General features: G+C 50.5%; 2 protein-coding genes across 2 annotated transcripts; one reads left to right on the top strand and one right to left on the bottom strand.

Annotated features, from left to right (window-relative positions):
* Positions 1-254: 254 nt before the first annotated feature.
* On the top strand, positions 255-1631 carry COL26b_013267 (uncharacterized protein; the record flags this gene model as incomplete). Its single annotated transcript, XM_053185888.1, has 1 exon — positions 255-1631. The coding sequence occupies one exon, from the start codon at positions 255-257 to the stop codon at positions 1629-1631; it is 1377 nt and encodes a 458-aa protein (XP_053030161.1).
* Positions 1632-15005: 13374 nt separating this feature from the next.
* Positions 15006-15552, bottom strand: COL26b_013266 (uncharacterized protein; the record flags this gene model as incomplete). The annotated part of the gene is made up of 2 exons (XM_053185887.1): positions 15006-15343; positions 15405-15552. 2 exons carry the CDS (start codon positions 15550-15552, stop codon positions 15006-15008), a joined length of 486 nt encoding a protein of 161 aa, XP_053030160.1.
* Positions 15553-16371: the final 819 nt, after the last annotated feature.

Below are 16371 nucleotides of genomic sequence, written 5' to 3'. Positions count from 1 at the left end.
CGAGATCCTCCGCTGCACGCTTTATTATCAGTTCTCCTGCGCGTACATGTATACTGTATCCGCATGATTGTCGTGCATCATACAGGACTAAGCGTAACAGCAACCAGCAGGACACGTGTCGTTCTATGGACGACGGCGGATCGGCGGTAATTCTACACAGCCAAACACAGCCCATCGCGGAAGACCAGCGTGGATCAGGACGTTTTCCCTTCCTCGGACCCTTGGGCCCAAGACGACCTTCGCCTGTCTTCGAAATGGTCGACGATTTGCCAACGCTCCCGGGCTCTCTCATATGGGACAGAGGCCGATCGGAGGTGCGCCTGGTCAGCTCGCCATTCTCATCATTCCCGCCCTTCACCATCATCAGGGACATCCGCCGGTTACTGAGTAGCCCAGCCCATCTGAACGCGGTCCGTTATGCTGCCGTGTGCTGTGCGCGGGCGTCAGAGCGCTCGGAGCCGGAGACGGCGATGCAGCGCTCGACATTGGGGAAGGTGGCCGAGCCCGTGACGCATGCTGCAGGGCCGATGCTGCCACTGCACGCGGACGCCGTTGCTCCTGGATACGAAGAAGTGGACAAAATGCAGCCGGCAGGAGCCGTCGCTGCTTTCGCTGTTTTGCTGTCGCGCCTGCCTGCTCTGGAGACACTCGAGATCCGGACCTTTGACCGGGCCGAAGATGAAGAGGACGACGAGCAAACCGCATCTATAGCACTAGGAGACCCCGTTATCTCCCTCCTCTGCCGGCAGATGCTTTCGGCCGGCAATGCGGCCTTCGCACACGTCAAGACGGCCAGGATCGTCGTACCATACCCGGACGAAGACCCCGCCGCGGAGTTCGGCTTTTACGTCAGCGCAGACACTGTGCTACCCCTGTTTTACCTTCCCCAAGTCCGCAACCTTGAGATGCACCGCGTGGAGGACGGTGGACGGCTGGTTTCGTGGCCAGCCGGGGGACGACCCGTCTCCGCGACGCAGCTTAAAGAATTGGTCATGAGCAAGGCCCAGCTGACTGAAGCAAGTGTGGACCAACTTGTGCGAGCATGCCCGGACCTGGAGGTTCTCCGCTGGGAGCATGTCATCGATGCCGAATACGCCCGGTCGTGGCTCGACTTGGACGCGCTGCGCACATCGCTCGAAACCCTGAAGCACTCGCTAGAGGAGCTCTCCTTCAGCGTGATTCTCTGGACATCCACAGCCATTGACTGCGGCGAGAAAGGGCCGTGGGGTATTCGGGGCACGCTGGCGTCGCTCAGGGGGTTCGCACAGCTTAAGCGCGTCACTATCTCGCTACCTGTACTACTAGGGTGGAGAACAGATAACTCGGCGAGGCTCGCCGACGTGCTCCCCGCTAGCATCGAGTGTATCACAGTCACCAACGAAATGTTCTTCTGGTGGCACTCCCGATGGGACGACATCAAGTGGGAGGCGGACGACCCAAGCGTCCCAAGGTGGCACACACTCGAGGCTAAAATCACGGAGTACCTGGAGGCTAGGCCTTCAAGCTTAAGGCAGCTCAAGGTCGAGGTTTGGACAGCCGGTGAGACATCACGGGCTGAAGAGTTAAGGGACAGGCTGACAGCAGTCGGGGCCGCTACTGGTGTTCACGTCACCGTTGAGCTAAGGTCATAGTTGTAGAGGTTAAAGAAGGTGAAAGGACGGAGGACTACAGATATGTTATGCAAGCCAAGAAGCCTTTACTCATAGTAAGGTGACTGGTGCCTCAGGTGGAACATCTGGTTGATAGTAGCTTAGCTGCGACCGAGATCACTACATAGTCTCAAGAATCGTCAAAGAAGCTAATAGGGGCCCAAAGACCCGAACGTACATGTAGCAGTCACCCACCAGCCTGTGTACGTCTAACATCAGCTAGAGCCCCCTCACTCTTCTCACCACCGATCCCATGACCAAAAACGTCTAATGATATCTTAGACAGGGCAGGGAAGCATATAACGTCCCAGTGTTCATAACAGTCCGTTTCCACAATAGACGGAGAAGTGCATAATAAGCTAAACCAACCCTATTTTTCTTTGGCCCCTTTTGCTTTTCCCTTCCCTTCCTTCCCTTCCCTTCTCTTTTTTTCCTTTTTTTGTTTTTTACCTTCCTTTTCCTCGTTTTCTACTTATTTCTTTCTTAGGGCTCCATACGCACAATGGACTGTCTTGTCTGTGCGGATGGTGGAGGTTTTCCCCAACTAGATACTAGGTTCGCTCTTCAAATGATAGCCACATAAGAATGGAGAGAAGGGGGAGGGGTTATCATAAGCAGCATCTCCTCACACCTTAAGGCAGCAGCTGATAATGTCTCATCATGCAGTATGTCCTTGCCATCTCGTCTTTTGCAAATGCATATAGGCATTGAATTAACCCAATAGGTCGTAATAGACCATCACATAGGAAGCGGAATGTTGCTGCCATAGCGCTGAACCTATAAGTAACAGACAATATTAGCCCACACAACATAACACAAGGCAATGCCTTGCCTCTAGCAGGCTAGCGAATGACCCCTTTCGGACCATTGAAGCTAGTAGCAGGGACTGCAATTATCTGCAGACCTTGTTTCTGCTGTTGGAAAACAGGTAAATGTATAGTGCATATAGTTAAAAGAAGATCAGCCCCACGCTCACATACAAACTGCACTAGATGCCTTACTACTAGTAGGTAGGCCTCAAAGAGCACACTTGTTGTTACACCAAGGACCATTGAAGCTAGACACGATGCCCAATAGCTACAGGTAGTCACCTATACCTTTAACTACAGAAGCAGCAGCAGCATCCCGTGAGGGCTATAACCTCATACTGTAACACTACGTCTAAGCCGCTTTCCGCACAAATAGACTGGGTAGTCTGACGTTTATCTTTAAGCTACTCTAGTGTTTAGCAGCATTGTAGGGGCCTATTTCTCTTGCATCTCGCCGCCAGTCTCCAAAACGGGGCAGTGTAATTAGGGCTTCACAAGAGTTCAGTCGCATATGAACAACCTGCCCACTGAGGGCTCACTTATTAACTTCGAAGGACCACGAATTGCCTGTACTTGTAAAGATAGCGGCAAGTGGCGTCAAACCGTAGCCGAGTCCAGTCCTCCGTGAAAGCGGCGATAAGCTAGCGGTGGGATACTGCGCAATACCCCTAGGTCCGGCCTCTCCCCGGCTAACGGAAGATACGGACCATGTATATATAGCTTAACCAAGGTAGACGCCAATATGCAGCGGGATTGGGAGGCTGCAACGCCGCGTAGCAGAGAGATATGGCCGAGACCATCCACTAGTATAGCTTAGCACAATGCGTTGTGACCCACTATACGCGCTGTGAATCGGGAGGATAAAGGAGTTCGGAACTGTCGCTATCACTACTTTATTATTTTAAAAGTCGCGTAAGCATAAGTACGTTAGGTTATAAAGACGAGGTTTGACCACGGACGGCCTTCGCGATGTAGCTAGTAGATCTCGTGAGGCACCTCTTAATTTACGGGGGTTATAAGGTCCTCGGGAAGCTCTGCGCTCTAGCTATTCTATCGGCCATGTGTCGGACTTGTGACCTACGTGTTACGGTCAGCTATCCGACAGTAGGGTCTGCTAACAGAAGTTGGGGATTGACGTTAAACAGTACACTGGGGTCGTGGTCGTAGGTCGTAAGTTGTAGGCTGTAGTAGATCAAGTCTTCAGAGGCTAAGGTGATCAATCTTAGACTCAACAAGTAATTCGCAGTGAAGGTAAGCTGAAAGTATCCTTAGTGATATTCACAAGTTGATTGCTGAAGAGCTATGGGAGTCTGACCTTGAGCTAGGCTCAGGTCATACTATATACAAGTCCCGAACAGTGTCCTTTGTCTATTCCTGGGTGATCACCTAGGTGCAGGAGGTGATCGTGATCAGTTGGCATGGCCAACTGATCGCTGAGCGTTTCCTTCTGCGCTCCACTGATCGTTTCTTATCTTATCATCACGTGACCTGCTTCATAGTTCTTCCGTTTCCGAGTGAGTCCCTGTTGTTCCCGTGATCCTGCAGTACAAATGCCCTGTCCTAGCCGCCCGACGCCCAGGTGGGTCAGTCAACTGTTATCCATGCATAACGGGTCGTAACACTACGAACCTCCTGCGTCCTGGTCGACCACGCCGTCTTCCAGGAACTGAAGCGTCTTCGAGGAACGCCAGCATCGTACAATCGCAAATGTTAATATATTCTCACCCTCACGTTAGTTTTCTGTTCTGATCACCTATCTGGAAGTGCCGCCACAGGAGCCCTCTATTTGAGATAGTGCTGGGGTTACTCTTCTTATAGGTTGTGCCCTAATGTGTTGTTACTCAGGCCAGCGTGGGAAAGTGGTGAAAAGGGAGGCACGTGTATAGCTACGTGGGACTGCTAGTCAATTCCAGTATCTCCCTTCAGGAAGCGAGAGATTCCGAAGGCGGAAGATCTGTCATGTGGTCTCACATCCAATTAAGCCTGCTCCAGAGAGAGTCCACTTAGCGTCCGTCATCTGACACCCGTCGGGATGAATCATAATATCCTGCTACAGGAAAGCCTGTCATCTGGCTATCAAATTGAAGACTACCTTTAGTTCCTCGTGGAGCTTTCCCGCCTTGTTGGCCGACTCGGCCGGGGGACTGCGTGCCAGTCCTCAGAGCGTTCGCCAGGTGGTAATTGTAGCAGGTCAATGTATTCATCATCAAGGTGAGGTACCATCTACAAGCCTTGCCATCCGTCGCAGTCAGTAGTAGGCAGATGTAAGGCCAGACCCTAGGCTAGCTTACAGATAGGCCTCGGTTAGCACATTAGGCTGTGTACTGTCGTCCGTTGGTGAATGCGATGCTAATCACCTCGTTTTCCGTCCTTGCGTCTCTTAACAAAGTGGATGAGTCCCGATCTGGCGAATTGAAACGCGATCCACTCCACAGCGCGCTCCATTCTGCGGCTTCTTTCTATGCCTCTACTTAATTAGAGGCCGTGATAGTCCTCCAGCGAGGTTGAGGATACAGGGTTGACGTTAGTGACGTTGTCAGCACAGGCAGACCGAGACCGTTTGCCTCTAGGACGAACGGTGCACAGCTTGAATAGAGATTCAACATTAGATTAGCATGAAGAGGATGGGGAGGGTGGAGAGTAAGAGAGGGGAAAGCCAGAAATAGTGCTGAAGGGCCGGGGTTCTGGTCAGGCTAGGAGCCAGCTTAGGCCAGGGGTCTGAATGTTTGCGGTTGTGTGTTGCGGGCGGGTGGGTCAGTGGGTCCTGGTCGATCCGGACATCCCGCGAGGCGGATGGTCCAACGGAATAATCCCCCATCTAAATTATCACAAAAAAATTGTTAGGATGGGAGACCAAACTAGCATCGCTATTTCAGATAGGTATTAGCCAGTTCAAAGGAGAATAAGTCCAGACTCACATGGGCTGTCTTTTTTACATGTATCTAGGTGCTTATGACAATAGATTTTCACCATGAAACCTACACACTTTCTCTGTATCCCACTGGTCACTCGATTGTCGCGGCCTGGGCTGTCTGCGGAGTTGAGCGCTTTCAAGTCATACATTACTAGTGCGGGCAATCTCAGCATTCCCACGTCCGCTGTGCGACCCCTCAGCACCATCCACCTCACTCTGGGAGTCATGAGCCTTCCCGAGCCCAAAGACATTGAAGAGGCGACCCAGGTTCTTCAGAGCATTACTCCTCTGCTTCCCCAAAAGCCCCTCAAAATCTCGCTCCTTGGCCTAGGAACCTTTCCTGGCATAGATCCAGGACGTGCCGAAATCCTCTTTGCGCACCCCACATGCCTCGACTATGATTTCGACGCGCTATGCCAAAGAATCCGGCATGTTTTTGAGGATGCCGGTATCTTCGACAAGAGAGGCTTTAGCTTGTTCCTTCATGCCACCATCTTAAACGCCACGAAGACTGCCGACGGGGGGCTCATTGACGCGACGGAGATCCTAAAGAACTATCGGGGACACGTATGGATGGAAAATGTTCCCCTCGAGGAAATCGGAATTTGCCGGATGGGTGCCAAGAAGAAGGGGGTTGATGATGAGGAATATCTGCTAGCAGCTTCCATTCCACTCACCACTCCGGCTGATAGTTGAAATATGAGATGGGATTCTGATACATCGTAGAGCAGCCACTTGCCCGCTTTTACCCTACTAGTTCTAGATACATAGGTCCGTTCGCTAAGAGACCCCTTCAGGATCAGGGACAGTACCACTCATTATCAGTACAGCGACTAGTCCTCAGGTCTTAGGGTTAGTTGAACCCGAGCTTGAGGCGACCCATAGTCGGATGGGGCCTCTACAGGTCTCCAGCAGTTAACTTCGTCAGCATCCTCGGGCTTTTTCAGCTCATCTTCCTCCGCGAATACTCGTTGAGTCTAAGACTAATCACCTTGGCCTCTAACCACTCGATCTACCACAGCCTATAGCAGCAATGACGCCTACGTTTAATGCATTCCACTGCACACTAACCAAACATGGTGTCCCCAGCAAAGGCAGGCAGCATATCCGAGAATGCGAACTTGTCTCTTGGACCTCGTAATAATGCTGCGATCGTTTTGCCAGCTTGGCTCTTCTGGATCTGGATGGGTACTTCCTCATGAGTTGGAACAGTACTCGGCCATCCGTTGTTAAGCAGATAGAACGATATGTCTGTCTTACAAACGGACAAGCTACAGCCACTGCAGCTCCAGAAAGGTCATAGCATGTATGGGCTGGCTGTCCTTTGGCAACTCCACCTAGAGGCTAGTACTGAATTATTATTAGCGATTTGAAGAAGTCTTGTGGTCTTGCTGCTAAGGAGCCTTTGATCTGCAGTCATTAAGCTGATAACTGTAACAGGCTAGGCCGGTCACATGGGATGCTCTCGGCTATGTTCGGCACTGAGTAAGACATCAAGGGATAGGACATCAAGGGATAGAACATCAGGGTCGAAGATAAAAGGACATGTAGATGCAGCTGAGATGGACAAGAAACCTTCCTTCCTCATCTGAGTATTCTCATTTGAGAAAGGAAGTACGAGTTGCAACATTGCTCCTACCAACCCTTTGCATTAACGAGCTCTTAAGGGGAGTCAGCGGTCCTCGGTGTTGTCCTAATCTGAAAGTTCCTTGTTCGGTTCGTCAACAAGACCCATTATGTCGTTAGCTGGCTTCTCATTCAAACCCTACACAAGTGGACAACATGGCTGCATGCAATAGATAATGGGGTTCATTTTCGGTACTGTGAAAGGATGCAGCTTCCAATGACTCGTCTTTACTTGAGGCATGTCTGCTGAATCTCTGCTTAAGATAGTACGAGCAGTAAGTCTCAGAAATAGCCAGAAGATAGTTGTTATTCAATAGCAGGTTGGGCCTGGTTGGCTTGAAAGACCCAGATCCTTTGCTGTGCACTATAGAAAGCAACCCTGATACGTTCGCTCCTGTGCTAGCTCTCAATGGCCTCCTGGAACTCTCTAAGGCCTGAAATCAGGAGTCACATGCATTTGCTTCTACAATGGGAGCCCAACAGCGATGAAACTGTGAGTTGCTATCCCGATGGTTTTGTGGTCAGCGTTGAGTGTGTATTGCGGAGAGACAGGTCAGCAGCCACCTAGAGATTCTTTCCTGTTTTATTGCTTCACTTCTGGTGAGGAAGACTATGAGTAACCTCACAGCCACAGGAGACATCATGATATCTACAAGCTTTATAGTATACCTAGGTCTCCTCCTATCACTGTTCGCCCAGGCTCTTAACCCTGCTAGTACAGTAGAGATCTAGTTAACAGTACGAATGCGGAGAATGCCAGAGCTTGTAGACGTACTTAAGCAACATCCACCTCCAACGTACATATGGTCTGCTTCCAACCCCCTTCAAAATATGCAGTATGTGATGAAGTTGGGCCTGTGAAGGAAGTGATTGACAGTGTCTAGCAAGACTCAGGCCGCGAAAACGATAAAGTCGAGAGCTATACGTCAAGGGGAACCTCTGTTATAAGCTAGTCCGGTAACTAAACCTTTAGTGACGATATACCTGTATTGTCATTCCCTGCTCTTTCGCTACCTACATAGCTGGGCGCTAAGCTGCATATAAAGACCGGCTTTGGCGCAGTTTACGACCTCCTTGTGCCTCACGATGACAGGTGACAGCATGATGAACAGTAGACTGGGGAGCATAGGACTCTGAGGCTATTGTTGCGGCGAACTAAACGGTGAGTCGGTGTTGGTGCGGTTAACGTATGCTGGATGTAAAACTCAGAGATCTTACCCCCATGCCGATCTGAAGGTGTTGGTGCAGGTCGCCTTGGAAATGTGGCCATCAGCCAAGAGAGGCAGACACGAAAGAATTAAGAGCGATTCTTCTCTGCATAGCGCGTAGAGGGAGGCTGGCAGCGTGGTCGTCAGAAGCTTCCTACCCTTCACGCCAGCCCCAACACAATCTATCTTGCTTCATGACATCCTGAATAGTAACGTTAGTAGCTGCTGAAGGTAGACAAACGATACGAGGCCGCCACAATAAAAGCGCCTGAATGCGTTTAGCCTTTTTAGTGGGAGCGGCGATCGGCTCGGACTAGGTTTACGCAACAGCGCGTTGCCTCACCGCTGTCAGTTGCGAGCCGGGAACCCCGTCCCACGGGGCATATTACAAACCATGGCATATAGCAGGGCCGCCCCGCCATGCCCCCCTCCCCCTAAAATAGATCTCCCCCTTGTACCTAGGCAGGCACATCCTTCTCGCAGCGGTCTTGCTTGATCTGGGCTTTTCCACTAGCAGGGGTGACTGGTGGAAACGCAACCTAAAGCCGAAACTCAGAACCAACGACATGGTTGGTCCACCGGGCGGAAATCGTCAACGCGTCCCCGAGCACCCTTCTCGGCCTTCGAGGGAGATATTCTACACGCAATGCGTGCTATTTCCCCCAATGCGACTCTACTAGCGTAATGCGTCAATCTAGCTACCGAGGTCTAATTACTAGGCTTATCGATAGGTAGCTATCGCGTCATATGGATAGAGCGAGGCGGGGTTCCAGACTAGCGGGCGGCTTTTAAGACATTATTGCACCAAAAGCAAGATAATCCCCGGGATCCGGGATACAAGTTGTTGCCTCGAAGGCGGGACGTCGCCTCCATAAAGATCGGCATTCTCACTGCAACAGCAGATGAAGCATATAGGCAGCTGCTATGCCAGCCTAAGTCAAGGCCAGCAACGAGATATAGAAGTCCTTCTTCGCCTTATCATTTATACCTATCACCTATAGACCATTCGCGGACAGAGATGTACGTGGCCGATTGTAGTACGTGCTTCTATCTAGTCGTCTTTATTGTTCGAAAAATCAGGTAGTATATTTTGCAGCTGTTCACAGTATGAATCCTGTCAGCCATGCCTATGTTGAATGAGGGTATGTGGGTTCACAAAGAGCTCAAAGGTCCAACAGGCTTCACTAGGTATCAGAAGCGAGTGGTGAAACCACGTGAGAAAAAAAGGTTAAGAGCAGCCTCAACTACGCCTGGTGATCAGTGGTTTAACAAAGATTTCCGACAGAGCCAAAGCAAAAACACTTAAGTCGTCCTATAGCTCTACTAGTGCGGTTGATTACCCGCTGCACCTCACTAGGGTCAGAAATGAAGCTTCAAAGTACACTGGGCTGGGGGAATGTGACCCGCTGCGTCACGTTTAGCTTTCTTCTCCCATTGACTACTGCATAACGTCGGTACCTTACATACAATTCCTACTCTTCGCTCAGCATGCTCTTTTTCAAAGGTGTGTAATTGAGGGGAATAACGGAAACAGAATCGTATCAAACCATAATTATTCAAGACCCCGCATCGAGATCTACTGACGTCATACAGCAGTCGATTGGATAGATCCGAGTTTCAGTTGTAAAAGTAAAGCGTAATCGTAACAATCGGAAAACGTATAATGAGGTGTAGTCATCCTTCGCACAGTAGACGGGTGGACGACTAACCACCTAGCCCTGATCTGGCAGGACTGCTATCGTGAAGGGGTTAGTCTTAACGCGTGTGGTTTCATTCACTTCCCATTTCTCTTCTTTCGCTTTCCTTTTTTCTTTCTTTCTTAATCTCTCACCCTTCGAATCCTCAATGCTTGTCCAAAGCGCAGACCGTACGCCCCACAAGCGCAAACATCGTCAAATCCGACAGTCGTGTAACGCTTGTAGTCTGCAGAAAATACGATGCGGCAAACAGCACCCAATATGCCACCGGTGCGCGAAGAAGGGGATCTGCTGCCAGTACAGCATGTCTATGCGTACAGGTGAGCGTCAACGACTAGCCGAATCGTACGACATGCCGGGGAGTAGCACAGGAACGTTGTCATCATTCGCAGCTTCCCAGCTGGTGTCACTATCATTCAGCACGACGGAGGATCCCTTCACCCAAAGCCCGACGAATTGCTCTCAAACCTCGTTTGAAGACGTCATGGACTGCAGCTGGCTCATTGACACAGCCTCTATATATTTGCTGGAGCCCACCCTGGAGCTCTCAACAAGCGAAGATCCTTCGACTATCAGCATAGTGTCAAGTTCGCCTAGCATTCAGAACACGCCGTCTTCTCCGCAGGATTATCCGAGACAGCCTGACGGGAACTCCGATATCCTATGTGTGGGAGATACTCGAGCCACCAAAGACGCAGACAATAGTATCCAGGACGCCGGCCCACGCCCGAAAGTGAAGGGTGACGCGCTCAATTTCGATAGAACACGCCGGGTATATGACTGCGCCACTGAGGCTCTAAGCCTCCTACAAAACCTGCACACTTCAGCGACCGACTGTCTAACAGTTGTACAACGCCCACCTCATCTCGTTGCTATTGAGGGAGACTACAAATCCAGGGAGAAGGATACAGGCGATATGCTATCTGAAAACAGAAAGGCACTCGCCAGACTTAAAAGCTTACTAGGCTGTCCATGCTCTAGCAGGCAGGAAATCCTTATTCTAACGTACCTGGTGATTACCAAAATCGCGGATTCGTACCGCCTGATCCTCGGGATCAACGACAGCACTGAGCCTACTGTAAACCATCACGCAATGGAACAGTCACCTAAGATAATGTTGACGACTGTCTCATGTGTCGGCAGCTACTCCTTGGACGATAACACCCAGAAGATCCTCCGCGCGCACCTGGTCTTAACGCAGGTTAGAGATCAAGTTCAGCCTCTATTGAAAAGGATACGTCCCGGCCAAGGCCATGTTTCCGACTCGCCACAACCCATGTATAGTCGGTGGTGCCCATCGCCTTCGAAGCATCTCCAGTCGACGTTACTAGTTCATCACCACTCTCACGTTATGGACGTGATCAACCAAGTGTGTGCCGAGGCTGGTAGTATAAAAACAGGGTGCTGACACTGTTGGCCTACATCTAGGGCCATGACGCCTCCAGGTCCTGCGCCCTCACCACGGAAGAAAAAGCCCGTTGTTCATAGTTGTTAGCAGTATTCTCCTCAGCAGGAGGTAAGAAATCAGAGGGTAAATCATAGCTACCCGATGTTGTGTCACGAGAGCCCGCCTTTTCGCCCTAGGTTGCGCTTTTACATAGCGTTAAACGCTTAACTTTCGTTCTTTGGCTGCCTTAACGTTGAGTGACGTGGAGCTCGTTCGTTCTCAATACTATAGCGATTGGGGTAGTGTGGTAATAGAGTGGACGAACCAGAAGATCATGTGTCCTCGTACCTTAGTCACTTATCAGTAGAATTCATCGTTGATGTGAAGTATAGTGTAAGTAAACCTACCATGTCGTTATATATAACGCTGGTCCATCCTGATAGGGTAGCTGGATGAGTCTAGGAGTTAGTGTCTTCCTTTTTGTTATGTGGCTTTCTGTCCTTTCACCTGTTTTCTTTTGTTCCTTCCCCCCCTATAGCGGAGCTCAAGTTTGGAATACTCCGTTATACTCACTGCATCTGCTAAACAGCAGACAGTCAAGAAAGCGATAAAGACATGGCTGTTTCTTCGTTGCGATTATAGGTTGCGATTATACGTTGAAGGAGGTCTATCGAGGTTTGAGAGGTAGGCAGCAGGAGTCATCTGTGGTTTCTTCCATTCGTTTGTATGTGGTTTTTCCTTTTTCTCTTTTTTTATTTTTTTTTATTTTGTTTTGTCCCTGTCTCGTTTCTTTCCTTACTTCATTATTTCTTGCTCGTAAGCGCGCGAGCGAGGCGAGGATGCCCTTCAGTCAACAGCGACGTAAGAAGTTGATTCCAGCCCGTCTAGTCGGGAAGGCACACTAGACGGTATCTCGGAAGGCAGGAGCGAAGGTACCTAGAGGGAAGGCACCAAACAACTGCAACTACCTTGCCTACTAATCCAAAACACTTACTAAAACACCAGACCAGATCTACACACTCCAAGTCCTGCTTAATATATTAGTGCTGAGCTGGTCTATAAGCTGGAGTGAATAAGAAACGCACCATTGAGCATTTTCTACTGGCTTCAACATCTTGCGAACAGCACTTATGTTGTGTAGGTGTTTCTGAAGGTGCACCAGGCGTAGTAATATATATATATATATATAATTAATTAGAGAGCTTATTATAGAGGGGAGGGGAAGGAGCTCCCTGCGCGTGAAATAAGTAAGTGTAGGAGCAAAGCAAACATATTCAGGGTGAGGGTAAGCTGTTTCGTAACAGATATAGGAGACTTGCTAATGTGCGTCCGCTTAATTGGTTAAATGATGATCTAGGTATTAGGAGTGATTGGATAGTTATTACCCTCTCTGGTACCTTACCCGAGGCACCATCCTGCAGCACCGCGCGAGCCCACGTAGAGAGGTATGCGCATTTAGTTATTGGGGGCATTCGCGACCCGACCTTTGCAACTGCCTTCGGTCGTGCTAGAAATCATCGTCACAAGCGATTTACGAACACAACTATCATGTTCAAGCCTAGCCTGTTTGTGTTTTGCTTGCTGGCGCGCAGCTTCCCTGCTAGCTTGCGTTGACTCTACTGCTGTTAGATGCCTTACTTCACACGAGGGCTTAGCTGAAGACTTGCCCTTAACACCACAACGCTCCTGCTACTATAAGCCTCATCGTGCTAGATACGGCATTATCACAAACTATCTACTACTGCTATATTCACCCCAGCCTACGGGTTGTTCCTGCCTGGTTGCGCGTAAGGTACCTTCTGTACGCGGGCCAGCCTGTGTTGAGACCTCTTAGCTCTGCCGTTAGGTAAAGGCCTCGCTTCTGACCAGGCTCAGGCTAGAGAGTTGGGTTCCTCCAAACACCACCACTACCTTACTACTACAAACAACAGCCCCACCCACAATCATGTTCACGATCGAAAGACACCGCCGCCCCCACAGGATGCCTTAGCCAGCAGTTTCCGCCTTACCTTCCTTCCCTCAAGCTCAAGACACCATGCCAGGGGTGCAGTGCAAGAGACGAATGTCTTCACCCTCGGCCGTGTCCCACAAGCTTAGGTTTCCTTCCCGGACCACCACCCAGCCTATTCTCACACATCACCCATCAACACCGGATCCTCAGCTAGCCGTACTTCACATCAATCTTAACTAAGTTAGAGAATACGCTACCCATATATACCCATCGCTCCTTCCGACTACCTACACAATGCTTACAGGTGGCCAGGAGCCCCGCAGATAGAAAAAGAGAAAGCTGAAAAAAAAAAAGTGAAAAAAAAAAGAAAACGACCGTAATGATGACTTTCCCCCAGCGCACAGTCAATGATACCCTGGCCTTCATCTCCAGGAACCTCGCCTTCCGCCATGCTGCCGAGGCGATGACTAAGGAAACCCTCAAGAGCAAACCGACGGACGCCAAAATCCACCGCCTGTGCCAGGACACCATCCTCACAATGAAGGAGTTCACATCAGGCCCAGAAGTTGTCTCCTGCGCCGTCGCAGGTGCTGTTTGGGCTCTAGCATTGGCCTTTGAAAAGCTTCAGCGAGCTGACACAAGTAGGCGTTCAGTTATCATGAATGGAGGTATTAAGATCGGTTGGGAGTGGGATGAGGATGCATTCTGAGAGAATGGTCGGGGATGGATATGAGGAGGTCCCCGGAACGCTTCTTTGGGAGGCTAAGGTAATCACCGTCCCCGATGACTCCGGCGGCTGAAGCACGACACCACCCACGTCTGGGTGCCCTTCAAGCCTGGTGTTGGCGAGGAGGGGGCTCACCTGGACGACCCAAGGTAGCCTGTTGATGAACAAGGCCAGCAAGCAGGTATCCATGGATTCTAGAATAATACAGTCGGTTACCACGTACTCACCTTTCCACCGCTTGCGCTGAGTGATGACGGCTCAATCACGGGGCAATCTTCAAGCATTAACTAAACCATGATATCTACTCCCCTCCCCCCGCCGGTCAATGGTATTCTTTTCTTTTTCTTCTCTTTTCTGAGGTTATGGGATATGACGACGTGAGGGTTGATACGTGCCAGGGGCTTTCGGCATTCCCTTTCGTTTTCGGCCTTGTGGCGAAAGGGAAGGGGGGGGGGGGGGGGACCAAAAAGAAAAAACAAAAAACCCCAGGTAATGGAACGACTCAAACAGCAAGAGGGTTTACGACGATAAGAATAAGTGCGCGTGGTTACGCTGAGCGTGTAAAGAAAAACCATATAGCTTGACAGCCCTTAGTTACGCTGGTGTATTGATGGAATATATTTCTACGCCTATCGCGTGCGTATTCAATAACGTGTGAGCGTAACATGTAGGCGAACTTTAGATAGTTTCACATGTATCGAAGATAATCCTCCCAGATGACCTTCAGGGGTACATGCAGCAAATGCAGCAATCACATTGGGGGCCTCAGCCGCCAGTGAAGGGACTTGGGGCTACCCCCGCCGTCCCCGCGCCCTCATTCGTGACCTAACTAACCCATAACCGTCACAGCCATCACCAGACGAGACTCCAAATGAGCAGCGGATAGACTACTAGCCCACTATGGAGGCAACCACCTCCCGAGACCTGCCCGCCTCCCGATACTCGCGTCTCTATAGCCATCATACCTAACACCCACCCAGACAGACACGCTTACTGCATAGCAGTAGCTGGTCAGGTTAGGGGGCGGGTGACGCTCTCTAGAGCCGCGCAGGGCCGTTGACGTCGAGAAGCTGCCTAGCCTTTTTGACTAGGGGCGACTTCAAGCGAACGAGATGCTTAATCACCAGCTGCCGCAGAGCGTACGACAGGTCTGTTTGAACGTTTAGCAGGGCCCTCGGGGTCTTGTCAATGATCCAGCTGATGTCTTTCATGTCCTTGTCGTCCTTCTTCCGATGTTCCGCGGCTAATGCATTGACTTTCGACATGAAGATCTTGCCGAGCCGCATAACGTGAATGTTGATCAGCCTCTTTCTCTCGTTTTCTACTTTGAAGTCCTTCGAATTGACTTGCAAGCTTTCAGGTGTCGTCATGGTGCCTAGGCCGGCCGTTAGTGTCTGCGGACCAGCCGGAGGCTCCGGAGTATGGGCTTAACTCACCGGCGATCACCAAATCAATCTCGATGTATCTAGGCTTCCCCGCACTTCCTCTGTCGCGATAAACCCGCAGGTGAGCCTCGCTCGGCCATCCAGGCCCGGGGACTATGTACTTTTTGTCTTTACTCAGTGCAGCCCGAAGCTTAGGCATAGTGGTCTGTACAACCATGTCGATGTCGGTTGTGTGTCGATCTGATTGTCCGTGGATTTTCAGAGCGAGGCCGCCAGCAACGGCCCAGGGAATCTTATTCCGGTCAAGAAGCTTGCCGAGCGGGTCAAGGGTGTCTAGAAGACTAAAAAAGCTAACGTCTACCTCAGACTCCTTCTGAAGTTTCGCCGCCTCCTGTCGATCAAACCAGCCTTTAGTGATATCGCGGCCGATAACAGTAATGTCCCTCGGGAATTGGTGGCATGCTCCACCCCCACTCTTGTTGGCTAGGGCTTCTACTTCACAGAGGGTGAAGTTAGTGACGCTTCTTTTTGTCGACACAGAGGAGCCGAAACCCCAGCCATAATGTGTCGCGAGCGGCGCAGCCTGTGACGAGACAGCTAGGAGCCAGAACAAGGTTGTCAGGGACCAGTAGATGGTGCAAGAGAGCTGTAGAGGCGGTGCCATTGGTAACACAAAAACTATTACAAGATAAATGTTGCGAAGCTAGAAAGTCCTCGACCTTGAGGATCGCGAAACAGCCAGCGAGGCTATATAGCTGATAAATAATGGTGCCAAGCGCAAGAAAGATCAGCTTTGTAAAGTTGGCGCAGGACGTCGTATGCTTAAAGCAAGCACGCTCCCGATTATTCATCTCTTCTCTATTTAGGTATCGCGGGAATCAACCAGATTATCGACCCTGGACCCCTGCGCCTGGCCGTGGGTCAGAGGAGAAGGCTAGAGCCGGTTTCACCAAATCTTATAGATACTACCCGACGGCAGTGTATGAACTGCAGACGGTGTGTGTGTGTGTGTGTGTGT

This window comes from Colletotrichum chrysophilum (assembly GCF_026319265.1).
Source record: "Colletotrichum chrysophilum strain AFK26 chromosome Unknown scaffold_216, whole genome shotgun sequence".
NCBI lineage: Eukaryota > Fungi > Ascomycota > Sordariomycetes > Glomerellales > Glomerellaceae > Colletotrichum > Colletotrichum chrysophilum.
Note: the sequence above shows the minus strand (reverse complement) of the source record. Positions and strands in the feature narration are given on the sequence as shown.